The sequence below is a fragment of the Hyla sarda genome, chromosome 1, assembly GCF_029499605.1.
Source record: "Hyla sarda isolate aHylSar1 chromosome 1, aHylSar1.hap1, whole genome shotgun sequence".
In the NCBI taxonomy this organism is placed as follows: domain Eukaryota; kingdom Metazoa; phylum Chordata; class Amphibia; order Anura; family Hylidae; genus Hyla; species Hyla sarda.
Window position 1 is genome coordinate 187,312,249 of NC_079189.1, and position 16,526 is coordinate 187,328,774.

Here is a 16,526-nt window from a genome sequence, read left to right on the forward strand (position 1 = left end):
ATAACATTGCATTAACTGATCTTTTACACTGATTGATCCATCTCCATAGGAATGGATCAATCAGTATTTTCAGCGATTGAATGCTCAAGCCTGGATCTCAGGCTTGAAGCATTCATTCGGCAATCGGACAGCGCAGGAGAAGGTAAGAAGACCTCCTCCTGTGCTACAGCTGGCGATCCCGAACAGCTCCCTGAGCTAGCCAGGCACTTTTACTTTCGTTTTTAGCCGTGCGGCTAAAGGGTTAATAGCACGCGGCACCGCGATCAGTGCCGTGCGCTATTAGAGGCGGGTCCCGCCTTCACTATGACACCGGGCCTGCCGCGATATGATGCGGGGTCACCGTGTGACCCCGCGTTATATCGCAGGACCGGGACCCAGGACATACCCATACGTCCTGGGTCCTTAAGAGGTTAAAAGAGTGCTCCAGTGGTGCTTTTCTTTATCCTATTGTGCCTGGGCTGCAAAAATACAAAACACCAAACCTTAACTCACCTTTCCTGGCATTTTATATGTACCTGTTGCTTTAAGCCTGTTAAAACCTGTTGTTAGGGGGGGGGGGGTGCAAGTGTGGTAAGAGTTCAGAATTCTGAATAAGCTGAGGTACAGTCTTAGAGGAAGTCTGAAGAGAGAGTGTGAGGTGTTCTGAGGAGGCCTCAAGTCTAATCCTGCAACCACGCATCTTCTAAAGCAACCTTGATTCTAAACGTTTTTGGCAACTGTACCCCCAAAGGCTGAAAGTATGTCTGCGAGTACCCCCTCACGCGGAACTCGTGCGCGAGGGATATCGGCATACAAAAGGCTCGTTCTTACCGTTATACTAATGCATTCCCCCCATCTTAATCCCCTTGTGCTATTATTCCCCCTCCATCTTTATCCCCTTGTGCTATTATTCCCCCCCTCCATCTTTATCCCCTTGTGCTATTATTCTCCCCTCCATCTTTATCCCCTTGTGCTATTATTCCCTCCTCCATCTTTATCCCCTTGTGTTATTATTCCTCCTCCATCTTTATCCCCTTGTGCTAATATTCCCCCTCCATCTTTATCCCCTTGTGTCATTATTCCTCCTCCATCTTTATCCCCTTGTGCTATTATTCCTCCTCCATCTTTATCCCCTTGTGCTATTATTCCTCCTCCATCTTTATCCCCTTGTGCTATTATTCCCCCCTCCATCTTTATCCCCTTGTGTTATTATTCCCCCCTCAATCTTTATTCCCTTGTGCTATTATTCCCCCCTCAATCTTTATCCCCTTGTGCTATTATTCCCCCTTCAATTTAATCCCCTTGTGCTATTATTCCCCCTCCAATTTAATCCCCTTGTGCCAATATTCCCCCTCCAATTTAATCCCCTTGTGCCATTATTATTCAATATGGCAAAAGTGGATCAGAGGGAGGGGGAATAATAGCACAAGGGGATTAAAATGGAGGGGGGGGGGAATGGCGCAAGAGATTAAGATGGAAGGGGAGAGGGATAATGGCAGAAGGGGGATGAGGGGAGATGGGGGGGTAATAAAGCACAAGGCACTCCATCTTAATGCCTTGTGCTCCATCCCATACATCCCCCCTCGGTCCTATACAGTCCCCCCACCTCCGGCCCATAAAGTTGTTTTTAACTTTTTTGTTTTGTTTTACTTGGCGTCCTGCGGTCCGCCTTGTCCCAGCAAGGCGATAAGCTTCCAAGGTTTACCCTGCACCTCCCTTTGTACCAATCGGAGCTGTAACGGATTTTATTATCTATCCTGCCTCAGTAAAGTCAGTTTATCCGTAACCTTGCGACTGAGTATTCATTGACCCGTGCCTGTCCCAGGAGAAGCTGGCTCAACTTCGGACGGTGTATAGGCTAACCATGAACTGGCACATTACCATCACCCAACACCACATAAGGAGCCTGGGATCTGCCTTCCCCAGGCTACTTATGTGGTGTTGGGTGATGGAGGAACGGAGGAAGGTGGGTTAAAGTTTGTTTTGGTTTTTGCAGCCTGGGCACAATAGGATAAAGAAAAGTTGCGCTGGAGTACTCCTTTAATCCAAGGGATTTTGGGTGTGCGATTACATTTTTGGCATTATCTGTACAGTTTGATTGCACATTGTCGTTACATCCCTATTTTGATTTAATGTAATGTATTGTGAAACATTAAAAATGATATGGGGTGTGGAAAGTAAAAAATCCTGCAGTGCTTCTATTGTTTTTATAAGAGTTGGTATAAGTGATAAGTTAACTTTATTCCGTCAGTACACTATAGCAATATCAAATAGTTTATGTTTTATTACATTAAACATTTTCACAGTGTCCACATTTTTATTTTTTCATTAATGGTCCCCTGTGGGGGCTTGATTATTATTATTTTTTCTGCAGTGTGGGCTGTAGTTTTTATTGGCACTATTCGGGGTACATGTGAAAGCTAAAAACAGAAACTAGACATTTTTTTTTTATCCAATCTTGGTCTTGGCTTTAAAAATGTATTAAAAAAAAAAACCTGAACATGGGAAAACACCCTTGGGGTATGTTCACACAGTGGAATGTCTGTGGAGAATTCCGCAGGAATATTCCACATGGACATTCCGCTGCAGTGTGATTCTGCTGTTTTCCGTGTAGACATTCTGCACATTTTATGCCATGCAAGTATGGTCTTAGGCCCCCTTCACACACACTTTTTGCAGCATTTTAAAATGTATGTAAAAACATCATGAGTTTTTGATGACATGCAGAGAAAGTAGCATTAAAAAATAAATACTGACATTACTGACTCCAAAAAACACAACAAAAACAGTAAGCAGAGTCTGTATGGCAGGGCACAGTTGCTATGTGGCTACCTAGAGGCATAAGAACTCTTTCAGACTTTGTACGTACAGAAATATTCTCCAAAAGGATACAATGTTTCAAGAAGAGAATATCCCCATATACTGAGAGTGTAATGAAACATGGCCTTTTTTTAGCTGCTGCGTATAGAATAAAACACAAAAAACTCACAATTCTGTACTCTCGGCTGGTCTTACATGGTGGTATTTTGCAGTCCAATTACAGACGCTAAAACCAGACTCTAAGCGGTTCTGCTGAATGTAGGTCATCACAGAAACATGTTCATTTAGAAGAACAGAATGTGGACTAGACCATATTATAGCTGTGTGAAACTGGTCCACGTGCCAAAAATTACACTCCTGAATAATTCCAATTAGTAGTGCTCACAGCAAGCTAAACTGGGGACAAAGTGCATATACACTGGTCTCTACTGATGTGCCCATAAATGTTTTATTTTAGCAGAAACTTACATATGGGCAGCCAAATGTGCATCTGCAGATATTGATCACAACAAGAACTAAACAAGACTATTCAGGACTAGCTAACTGAACTCAAGATGTATTTGCCATGAGTTGTATAGCAGAAAGCCAAAAAGATTATTGGAAATTTTCCAGGCCATATTCACTGATTTTTACATAGGATAGTTATGTCAGAGGCTAAATGAAAACCAGCACTATATCCAGCTATGCAGAGGAGTTGCATAGACTCTACAGTACTATAGACAAAATGGTATGATTCTTTTTAGTGACGACTATTTAGAATTTAACTTAACTTTACATTTTGGAAGCAAATGAACAAAACAAACAAAAAGGTATACAAAAGTTACAGTTTAAGCACATATAGCTTAGTCATAGCAGAATGAAAAATTATAGAATTGTGAAATATACTTTGTGTGTTATTTCCTCATGGATTTCCCTTGGCACAGTCACTGTCTTTAATTGTTTTTTAAAGGGGTATTCTAACTTTATACATCTTATGTCTATCATGTCCCATAGACATGAATGAAGGGGCGTGGCGTGAAGTCACTAGGGTGTGTGGCTGTGACGTCATGTCTTCGTCTCGGACGCAGCACCCGGCACAGAGTGCCGGGGGGGCTGCACCGAGATTGCGGGGGTCCCCAGCTGCAGGACCCCTGCGATCATACATCTTGTCCCCTATCCTTTTCTTTTCTGGTCATGTGATGGACACAGAGGTGTTTGGTTCATTACAAAACACAATTTTGATAACTGGACTGTGAAGAAAACACAGGATTCTTATAAAATCAAAGATAATGTGGCATGTTCTATAGGATGCTGTAATACAGTAATATGCCCAATAAAAGGGTGCCATACAAAGACATGAGAACACATGAAATACTTACTGCCACACAATACAAACCAAATGGACCCTGAGTGCTGCCATATGGGATCTGTGCACACAGAAATATTAAATACTAACTGAGTACAATGCGTTTTTCCTTCCTTATCCTTGTTGGGGAGGAAAATCAACAAAGGAGGAAGCTTTTGACTCCATATCACATCCTCATATATTGTTGTCATATCCCAACCCCATATCCCGTCCTCATATCCCGTCCTCATATCCCCATCTCATATCCCGTCCTCATAGCCCGACCCTATATCCCGTCCTCATAATCTGTCCTCATATCCCGTCCGCAGGTGGGACTGATTTGTGATAAAGATATTGTAAGCTGAAAATAGAAGGGGACGTGGCTTTGTGGGACTGGGCGTGATTTGCAAGCCAGACCGATGCACAAAAAGGGTAGACAATAAAAGGGTTTGGGCTTAGACAGTGGGCGTGTCTTCATGATATAGGGTGTGGCTTGCAAGCCGAACTGACACATTCACCAGGAGAAGCAGAGCGGAGCTTGTAGAGTAAGGTACTGGAAGTCCCATACACTTGCATGGGACCGGAAACAAAAAAACATCTTTTATATAAGGGTGTAGGTAAGGGTTAATTTAACTATCATATATTTTTATTTGACATATAAGTAACATGTGACCAGGTATTATTGAAATATCTCCAGCCGTACAGAAGTTATACTGGAACATACATTTCCCATAGATTTACATGGAACTTTAAACAAAAACCCTGACCCTCACAAATGGGGGTAGTTAAGGGTTGAATTAACTATCCTATATTTTTAGTATACATATAAGTAACATGTGACCAAGTATTATCGAAATATCTCCAGCAGTTTGGAAGTTATGCAGTAACATATTTCCCATAGACTTATATGGGACTTTAAACAAAAAACCCGACCCTGGCAAATAGGGGTTGGTAAGGTTTAAATTACCTATCCTATTTTTGTTGTTGACATATAAGTAACATGTGTGCCAAGATTCATGTTAATATCTTTAGCAGTTTGGACGTGATGCTGGAACATACACACACAGAAACATACACACATTGGCCTTTATTTACTAATGTCAACCAGACTCTTTTTTTTGGGTTGTGCGACCAAATTTGTGTCGCATAGCCCATGCGACACTTTGTGCGACACATTTTCCTGACACAAAATACCATCACTCAAAGTGTTTTTTAAACCCGTCAAAACGGGCGTGGTTATCTGAAAAAGTGGCGTGTTCACGACAAAAAAGAAAAAACACTGAGTATGATGAAAAACTCACAGGAAAATGTGTGAATCTCGCCTCACCAAAACCCGACAGCCCTGAGCTGTCGGGAAATTACTCATATTCGAGTGAATTCTACCCCCATCATGGAACATGGTCTGTTCCATGTTGGGGACAGTAGTACAGGGGCTGAGGGATTAATCGCACCGGGTCTCACTTCTGAGACCCGATCTGATCAGAAGTTATTAAGCGGAGGAGCAGACGGCATGCTCGACTTCCCAGCGATGTACAGTGTACCTTTAGGCTAGGTTGACACTGCGGTATCTCCGGGCAGAAAATTTCTGCCCAGAGATTCCGAGTGCGGCCAGCGCCGACTGAAACAGTCGGCGCGGACACTGCAGTGTCCAATAGAATGCAATGTGTTTCCGGAGTTTTTCCGCCTGAAGAATGAGCAACGCCATTCTTCAGGCGGGAATTTCCAAGCGAATTTTCCATTCATAAATTCCGCATCACAAATTCTGAAGTGTGAATTTGTGAACGGAAACCCATTCACTATACTATACATTTTAGTAATCGGAATTTCTGCCTGCAATTTCAAAGTGGAATTGCAGGCGGAAATTCCGTAGTGTGAACCTAGCCTTACTTTCATTTTAAATTCCCCGCCAGGAGCCCTGAAAGGCCCCCTGCTGCACTATATAAGTCTTGCTCCTGCTTTTATATAGGTATTGTCCCCCACAGGGCAATCATATGCCCCTGCAGCGCATTTATATAGGTATTGTCTCCCGCATTGTCTATATATTTTCCCCCCGCAGCGCTATCATAAGCCCCCGGCAGCGCTGTGAATGAAAAGTATTCTAACAGCCGCGCATCTGGCCAGGAAGCCGCCCGGCCCGATGTATCTTTATATAGATGCGCTGTAGGGGTCAGACATACATCCATTTGTCTGGCCCCTACAGCGCTTCTATAATCATATGCCTCCACAGCGCTATGAATGAAAAGTATTCTATCAGCAGCAGATATGCTGCTGTTAGAATACAGACCCAGTTCCATGATGGGAGTATTAGTACAAGCACTAATGCAGTCTGAATTTACAAAGACAGACGGCTGTGTGAATTCAGCCTTCCAACATGTTACATTGTACAACTTCTTGTTGACCCATATGTCTTAATCTGTTCGGTGTGTTTGCTTCTCACTTTCCTATCTTTAATTGGATGTTTCTGTAATCATCTTGGCAATACTGCCTGTCAGGGCAGAATAAATTTCATGTGACAGATTTAAAACCGTGCGACACAAAAAAAAACAAAAAAAAAACAGAGATGTAAAAAGAAAAACACTCCACATTAAACACTCAGGTTTTAGTTAAACAGGGCCCCGACATACGATAATGTCAACATACGATGGCCTCTCAGAGGAAATCGCATGTTGAAGGCAACATCAACATACAATGCTTTTGTATGTTGGGGCCATCACATAAACGGCTATCCGGCCGCACAGACTGCATCAGCTGCCGCTGGATAGCCATTTAAGCTGCCCCGTGTGGTCCACTGTTGATCACTTACCTGTCCCCGGTGCTCCAGACCGTTCTCTTTAGGATCCCCTACATCGTCGTCGCTCTCCTTCGTCGTCATCACGTTGCCGCGCATGCCGTCCGGTCATTCAATAGGAGAGGCGTGCGCAACAACGTGATGATGGCGATGGAGAGCGATGATCCCAGGCAGCAGAGACGGTCCAGAGCGGCGGGGACACCCCGAGGACACGGCAACAGCAATGGAGGGCGACATCCAGGGCAGCGGTGGCGGTCCGGTGCGGCAGAGACAGATGAGTATAACTTCTTATTCTTTTCATTGCACGGATCCCTCAACATGCGATGGTTTCAACTAACAATGGTTCATTTGGAACGAATTACCGTCGTATGTTGAGGGACCACTGTATATCTATATATATAGATTAACAGAGCCTTGGTGAATCCTCTAGTAACCCATCTTGAACAATTTCACAATGTACTTGTTTTTCAAGCAGATAATATGATTTGGCTCCTGCTGCCTAGGTGTGGAACATTACTCACTCTCTGCCCCCTAGCTGAAATCAGCTTGAAGTCCTGATGGGCCAATTACATATGGTTCATCTGAACGGAAAACCTTATGTGTTAATGAGCTGATCCATGGCTTGCACACCTGCTGCGCAATATATCATGATATATCTAATATTAACAAGCTGCCATTTACACATGAATCCTCCTTATGTAACACTGAACCTTTCTGTATATCAATTAACATACTCTACTTACAGAAGGAAATCAATATAAATCTGTTGGAAATACTTGGGTTAACAAACATGAACAGTCTAACTGTTCATGAAAAGGTTCCTTTACCTTTATTTTTACCTGTTTATTGTTCCAATTACAACTTTATATCTACTTAGAATTAAATAAAATAAATATATCAGTGATGCTACATCACCTCTTCACTTTTATAGAACAGCAGTGACTGTCTGCTGTCTATTTTTTCCATCTATTAACCTACTTAAAGGGGTATTTTTTTATATCAACTGGCTCCAGAAAGTAAAAAAGATTTGTAAATTACTTCTATTAAAAAAATCTTAATCCTTTCAATAATTATCAGCTGCTGAAGTTGAGTTGTTGTTTTCTGTCTGGCAACAGTGCTCTCTGCTGACATCTCTGCTTGTCTCAGGAACTGCACAGAGTAGAAGATGTTTGCTATGGGGATTTGCTTCTAAACTGGGCGGTTCCTGAGAGCACTTAGACACAAAAGAACAACTCAACTTCATCAGCTCATAAGTACTGAAAGGATTAAGATTTTTTAATAGAAGTAATTTACAAATCTGTTAAACTTTCTGGAGCTAGTTGATATATATAAAAAAAGTTTTTTCCTGGATAACCCCTTTAAACCTGATATTTCCATCTCTTTGTGTGGTACTACACACCTTGTTAGGTTCCAGGTTTAGCCAGTGCGCACACGAAGAGTAAATTTACACTGACAGTGCTTATAAAGACAATTAGGTGTAAAGGTGCATGATAGAAGTTAGTAAATACATGATTAGGATATAGATTGCTGGCACACATAACATAACTGAATATATAAAGGATACATAATAAATGTACAAAAAGGTGGGGGGGTTATGAACTGATAATGACGAATATGAACTGATAATGATGAAAATTAAAAACTGACAAAAGAAAAAAAAAGAATATATATATAATTTTTTTTTCTTTTATTTATTTCAGGTTTCAATTTTAGATTTTTTACTCCTCTATATTCTCATATTCATCATTATCAGTTCATAACCCCCCCACCTTTTTGTACATTTATTATGTATCCTTTATATATTCAGTTATGTTATGTGTGCCATGAATCTATATCCTAATCATGTATTTACTTACTTCTATCATACACCTTTACACCTAATTGTCTTTATAAGCACTGTCAGTGTAAATTTACTCTTCGTGTGTGCACTGGCTAAACCCGGAACCTATCTTATTTTCGCTGCCATTATAAAGTAGCCTATTTTTTCCCCCTAGCTTTTCTGTAAGGCAGGGACATGCGGAATGCCTATTACAGCGGCCATTTCTGCATAGTCTTATAATAGTCTGGCTCAGCCATCTTAGTGGAGCTCTATACTCCGCTACACCCTGCGCGTACTGTGATGTGCAGCCGCAGTCTTTACTATTAGGCCGGTGCACACAGTAGATCTTGCCCAGCGATCACGTGACGTTACAGTCACATGACTTACGCCCACCTCAGGGTTTCTGGCCACAGTCATTGCACTCACGGAGACAAACACTTATCAATTGCCAGGTGTGTACATCTGCTATGCCTTCTCCCTATTGGCTATCTTGAGTATATTAGCTGTGCTCCCCCAGTCCCACACCACTGCTGGATAAAGCTTCTCCCGCCAAAATGCGTCGGAGGTCTGGTGTGGAGCTGGGGTGAGTCCTGATCACTGCATGAGTCTGCTGCTACATTTCCCTCTACTTACCTTCTTCGGGTAGTGTCTGCAAATCAGCAAACCCATTACCTGGTTGCACTATTGCACTTTACCTTTATCTGAGTTTGGTTGGTTTTCTTTGCCACTACAATTTGGGAGCTATTTAGCCTCTAAAAAAGGTATACATACTAACACTATTGCACTTTCTTACTTATATATATATATATATATATATATATATATATATATATATATATGTCTTGCTTACCTGTCTACTCTTTTTCTCTGTAGCATTAGTATCCCAGACATACAGTGTACTACCTTATCAGGTATCCCTGTGTGTGCATTTTTCCACTCTTTGTGTGATCCTATATATGTGTTTTTAATATCTTTTTGTATATGAATAATGGTCTACATTCTGCCAATGATCTCAGACGCGCATCCTCCATAAACGGAACCTCTCACTCCCATCCCCAAGACTTTACTCATGCTCCATCAGTTCTCCTGGAAGGCGCAACATAGAATAATCGGATAAATTCCTGTGCAGTTAGGATTTTAATCACTTAAAGACATGCTCCGTAAATGTACAACATTGCAATCTAATGACTGCATTTAAAAGTTCCCTATAGGGAATCAAAAAGTGTAAAAATAAATATTGAAAAAATATTATGAAACATATATAAAAGCCCTTCACCTAATAAAAAATTTAACTACCCACTTTTTTAAAAAGTATTTGGTAACATGTTTGGTATCGCCTTGTGCACAAAAAATATAATGTTTATAATCCCATGCAGTGAATGACGTAAACATTTTTTAAAAAGCACCAGAATTGCAGATTTTTGGTCATATCCTATATAAAAAAAATGCATAAAAAGTAATCAAAATGTCCCATCAAAACAAAAATGGTACCGATAAAAAATACAAGACACAGCAAGTTAAATGAGCCCTATTACAGCCCTGTATATGAAAGAAAAACTTTTCATAGGGATCACAAGAGAACAATTTTAAGCATACTGAATTGTTAAAAAAAAAAAAAAAGTTATTTTTATGTAGTACAAAAACTATACAAGTTTGGGTATCAGTTTAATCGCATTGACTTACAGTATAAAGAGAACGTGTCATTTTTACCATAAAGTGCACTGCGTAAAAACAAAAAGCCCCCCAAAAGTTGCAAAATTTAGGTTTTTCTTTTCAATTTCCCAACACAATTTTATTTTTTGGTTTTTCCGTACATTTAATGGTAAAATGAAAGGTGTCATAACAAAGTACAATTGGCCATGCAATAACACACTCTCATATGGGTCTGTGGATGGATAAATAAGAGTTATGGCTCTTAAAAGGTAAGCATGAAAAAAATGAAAATGCAATCATGAAAAAATGGCTGTGTCCTCAAGGACAAAATGGGTTGTGTCCTTAAGGGATTAAGAAGAAGCATGGTTAAATGTTCTATGCTTGATAACACAATGTGAATTATATTGTAGTGAAGAAAGAATACATTTTGCTTGGTATGGATTTAAATCATATTCTGGGGCAGTGTTCTCCAACTAGTTTGCTTCAAGTTATTGCAAAACTACTACTCCAAGAATGTCTGAACAGCCATTGGCTGTAGGGGGAAGCTAGACGCTGTAGTTTTGCAACAGCTGGAGGCACCCTCGTTGGAAAACACTGTTCTGGGGGCAGGCTTAGAATATATCTCACACATATTACACATGTTGTACAATATATATATATATATATATATATATATATATATATATATATATACGTACATACATATATATGTGTGTGTATATGGCTCTAGTTTGCACTAGTGTTTATTCATTTCCATCCAGTTTCTGCTGCTATTTTAAGGACCAGGACAGCACAACTGAAAGGCATAAGTTAGTGAAGAAAAAAAAACAACTTAACAGATGCATCATAATCCCCCAAGGATTTTGAAAAAAAAGTCAAGAAATCAATGTAAACAGACCATATGAGCCTTGTTTCCAACTATATCACTTATACTTCACACATTTCCTCTCCTTTCTAATAAGCCGAACAAGTAACAATAGCTAAGATTGAGTCTTCTTCCATACAATACATTTACTTGTGTCTGACTACATTACCTTATAAGCATCCTTTATGTTTAAGGGTTGTCCATACTCTGCCACATAGCCGACAATTCCTTTATTCCATTCCAAACGGATGCAGTTATTTGAAGCCTCCTCCAGTGTTGTGCCTTCTGCTACATCAAAAAGCCTACTAACCAGAAACTTCTCATTGGAACTGTCCTCACAGACTAAAAAAAGTGAGTAGCGGTCTGCCGATATCAGTTCATGAATATGCAGAAAAATTTTATGACACAGGGCAGTGACATCTAAATGACTTGAAATATCTTTCACCAGTTCCAGAAGCCGTGAACACTGATCACTTGCACTATTTAAACTTGGAGCTTGAAGAGGCATCTGTTCCTTCTTTTCGGAATCTGCGAGAAATGTCAGTGTTCCCTCAGAGTCCTTAACAACGATGGGCCTGAGAGGCCGGTCAAACTCAGAAGCAGAGATCTTCCTCACCGGTGCTCCTTGGTTGGTGGTCTCAGAAGAAGAGGCCTGCTGGTTATTTTCTGTATTGCTTTTCCCTCCCTCCTTTGTTGCTGGTATTGTGTGCACTCTTTCAGCAAACCATGCATTGACCATTTCTCTGAAAAGTGAACATAAAGTCATAAATATTTTATCAAGTAAAGCACATGAATGATGACAAATGAACTCTGAAAGGTGTCAGCAGTAGAAGCAGCATGACATATTTACAATGATCACTGGCCATGTCATTCCTAACCTTAAAAAAGGTTCCAATTGTGTAAAACTGTGTACGGTGTAGAATTTACTTTTTATCATAGCTCATTTTATGTATATTATATTAAAAATAAGGCAAGTGAATTTAGGAGAAACTCCCAACAAGAAATGTATGTTTCAGCCTGTTGCATCTGTTTATATAGTTTAAGTCAAATTAGCGGGCAGTGAATTATTCCTTTTCATTTGCCTACTGTCATGTTTCTTATCTTACATGAACCCTTTGTTTTCATACAATTAAATCTTACAGGCTGTCTTAATGTAAATATTACATGCAAAAGCTACTCTTGGTAAGTTGAACATCTATCTGGAATATAAAGGAAACATTGCATTGAAAATGTAATAAACCTGGGTAGTGACAGATAGAAATCCCTGTATAAGCATATAGAAATAGCTGTCAATCAGTAAGTAACCCTAGAATTAGCAGAAGTTAAAATTAACAAAAAAGTTACACCTCGGCCCTGATTTATTAAGAGTGGAGTGGAGTTTTCTTTGTGGCTTTTAATTCCCTACAATTTTTTTCCACTGTGTTTACTCATGTTTCCCTAAATGTTGCACCTCTGCCTACATTTTTTTTAATTTATATATTTATTTACCGTATTTACTTTTTTACACCTGCTCTGATCTGTCTGGTTTTCCTCAGCTCAAATCCACCGCATTTTCTGTGGAAACCTTAGTAAATATGTTGGGATTATTCAAAAATGGCATGGACACATCCTCTATTTGGCGATCACGTCCCCTTTTCCCCCCCGACGGCCATACCCCTTTTCCAGATTTTCTCAGTAAAATCTGGCACACAACCCAACAAAACATGTCGGGTTTACAACAGTAAATCAGGGCCTTAATCTTTCCTTTCTTAATCTTTATATATAAATTTGCTTATCTCCCCTGCTCTATTACATGCTGTCTAAAGATCAGACAGTTTATTCAACATGACAGGTTGTCTTTAAAGCATAGCTTTGTAAAGCTATATATGAGGAGTATCAATATCTCTGGCCAATATATCACAAGTGTATGGCATTTTTCAGGTTTATGATCTGCTGGCTTAATTTCTATTTTTTAAGTGTCCATGGACTATTTGAAGTAGCCTAAAGTCTATGATGGCTCCAATACCCTGCACACACACATAATAGAAGATCCTGCTCTCCTATGTCTCTATACACATCCTAAAAATGAGCGGCAGAATGAAGGACATCATAGGGCTGTATGGGGCAGTCTAACTGAATCAATCCCTGGGGTGAAATCTAATACTCTCTGCAAGCACCTATCTCTGCAGTCTCTATTGGCTTATGGCACTCTCAAGCTACCCATCCCTCCGCTCCTTCTTCCCCTCTCTAAAGCTTTGTATGAGCAGAAAAGGAGCCTAATAAGTGTTCATAAAGATGAAAACTATTAACAAAAGTTGTTTATATAAATTTTCAAACTGATTAATCGTTAGATAGTTGGCAAACTAATTTAGCTGTTTCAAAACAAGCTATTTATTTTCAAAAGTACAGCAACTCTACAGAGTTTGTTTTTTACTCTGCTTCTTGAGCAAACCTACGGTATAATACAAACCTGAGATCTGCATTAGTGTCCAAGGGCACAAAGTCCAAACTAGGATTACATAAGGGCAATGTTATTTCAGGTTGTCCAATTCTCATGGGGATATGAAAGGACATATGCACTAATCATACAAAATCTGGACTTCTCCCTAAAAAATGACTTCACCCTGTACAGCTTTTTTCTGTGGGAAGAAGGTTACGTACTGAGATAATGTGACATCACTTAATTTGTTGGCTTTGCACACTGTGGTTTCTTATTCTGTCAAATAAAGTATCATGCTTATTTATATAATTTGTGTAATTCCTCCAAATAAATAGGAAAAAGCAGAACATTTTCCTGTTATTAATAATCATCTTTTTTTTTTGGGCAAGTTTTGACACAATATATTCATCTGCCAGCCATACATTCAGACTGACTAAATATATTGGGTGTCATTTTCTGAGTCCAGCATTTCATACACCAGTCTTCAGTAAACTCCGGCTGCCATTGGATTCAGCAGATTCATTAAGAGACACACCTCTTTATAAATATGCCACTGCAGCTACTGCCAGTGTGCTGGATGTAGAAATGTATGCTAGCTCTAAGCTAGTGCAGCCTTCGGCTAAAGCTCGTGTCAGGGCCATGGCAGCAAAAAGATACTAAAAAGTTGTGATCTGTTGCGCAATAAGCTTTGTGCAACCATTTTTATTATACTCTAAGACCAGGCATACAGTGAATGATAAATTACCACCACTATGTATAAGCCAAATTAGTTAAACAACAGTTCCACCTATAAGTTCTCTGTCATGAAAATGTGCAGTGGTCACTAGTTTTTCTGTGAAAAGTGGCAAAAAAGTTGCACAGACCAGATATAAAAGAAATCACAGGACAATTCAACCCTGCCCTAGATCACTACATATGACAATTGTATTAAGGTCGGTGCGACTTTTAATACAATTGTCGCATGGCCCATCACTGCTCCGCGACATTCAATCAGTGCAGTTCAGCGGGCCACTTTCCCCGAAACTTTTTTGATCTTAAGATAACAAAAACCAAGTTCCCTTTTGAATAATGCCCCTCATTGTATCTAAAGACTAAATAATGCTGTGTTACTGTATGCATCCTCTTACAGCACATAAACAGGTATTAGGTTTATAGGTACAAGGCCATGTTGCGGGTAAGGCAAGATGTGTTTACAGACCCTGTACAGCTGCACATAGTGTCTCCTGAGTGTCTACATAAGGCAAAGTTTCAACTTATTTTTTTTCTGGCCCAATAAAAAATGCAACAAAGGATACCAGAAAAAAATGCCACAACATTTTCCTTCGTTTGGCGTTTTTTCTTCCGTTTTTTTTTGACATTTTTGCCCTTGAGTTGAAATTGCATTTTTGGCCCCTTTGTCGTTTTTTTCAAAATGTATTGGGTAACAAAATTATTATTTAAAAAAAAAAAAAAAGGATGCGGTAGGGATGTAAAAATATGTATTTAACACAGGAATTTTCCTGCAGCAGCCCTGTGTGTGTAGAGAGATTTGGAGGGGGGCCAAGCGCACAGACGTAACTGACGCGCGGCCCACCTCCAAATCTTATTGCACACACAGGGCTGCGGCGGGGAAAGCCCTGTATATCTGTTCATAGTGCATGTGTAGCATATTGCCCCAAGCATCAAATACGCTCTGTATGCCTGTGTGACCCTACCCTAAAAAGATATTTCTGCAAGGTCAAGGGCTTTAATATACCTGTGATGCCTACCTGTCACTATGTTTGGTCTGTCTGATGCTGGTACATGTTTTAATTGCAGGGAACAAATGCATGGCTCACTACACTTATGTCCAGGAAATAAAACCTAGTATTACATGTTAATGTGTATGTCATGCTATGGTATATTGGAATACCTTTTTTAATCTCACTCATGGCGTAAAGACAAAATGTGATGTGAATGTCTACTAAATTACAAAGCCCTCTCCACAGACAGCTTGTAATTACCTGTTAGTTTAAAGAGGACTTTTGGCCAACCCTGAAAAAATTACATATCAGGAAATAGCTTAAAGGGGTACTCTGCCCCTAGACATGCTATCCCCTATCCAAAGGATCATGTCTGATCACGGGGTCCCAGCGGCCAGACCAGCGCTCCGGCATTTATGGTCACTGAAGCCTGGGTCTTCCGTGATCATGAAGTCAGGCCACATCCCCTCTATTCATGTCTATGGGAGAGGGCGTGATGGCTAGTACACAGCTGTCAGGCCTTCTCCCTTAGACATTAATAGAGGGGGCGTGGCAGCTGTGATGGCCAGTCATCCGGCACAGAGCAGATGTCGCTCTGTTCACCGGATCACTGGGGTGCCGCGGAAGAGATCGCGGGGGTCCCCAGTGGCTGGATAGGGGATAACATTTCTAGTGGCGGAGTACCCCTTTAAGGTTCTTTGACCACACAACTTTTTACAGTTTCTTGTTAGGCCCTCCTTTTCCTGAGATATGTGAGTTTATAGTTTATCTGACAATTCAGGGAACTGTCATTTGTGTGTGAACTTAATTTTAATAATGGGATGGAATAATAGGTGTTTCATAAATACTGATTTCCCAATATAATAATATGATATCCCTCTCTGTAGCCAGAAGTGCTCTCTGACAATAATCTGCCAGGTTATGAGGAAATTTCAGTTTTATATTCTTAAAAAGAATCAACAATAGCAATATGCTTTAACCACTGCATGTTTCGCCTGTTATGGTTTTATATTTATAAATGTGTATACAGAATTAACAAAGGGAATATTTACCCGAGACCTCAATTCAATATCCTAAAAAAACAGTCACAAGTCTCACAAAGCTATATCGCAAAATCATTTTTAGCTGGTTTATTTGT

At 40.1% G+C, this 16,526-nt stretch overlaps 1 protein-coding gene across 11 annotated transcripts in view; it reads right to left on the reverse strand.

The window, feature by feature from the left end:
• PDE5A (phosphodiesterase 5A) overlaps positions 1–16,526 on the reverse strand; it is a 352,640-nt gene that overhangs the window by 210,156 nt on the left and 125,958 nt on the right. For all 11 annotated transcript variants that reach the window (XM_056565902.1, XM_056565920.1, XM_056565896.1 and 8 more), the window contains one exon: positions 11,418–11,991. In XM_056565902.1, coding sequence (XP_056421877.1) covers positions 11,418–11,987 — 570 coding nt within the window. In that variant the 5' untranslated portion in view covers positions 11,988–11,991. The remainder of the gene's footprint in view (positions 1–11,417; positions 11,992–16,526) is intronic.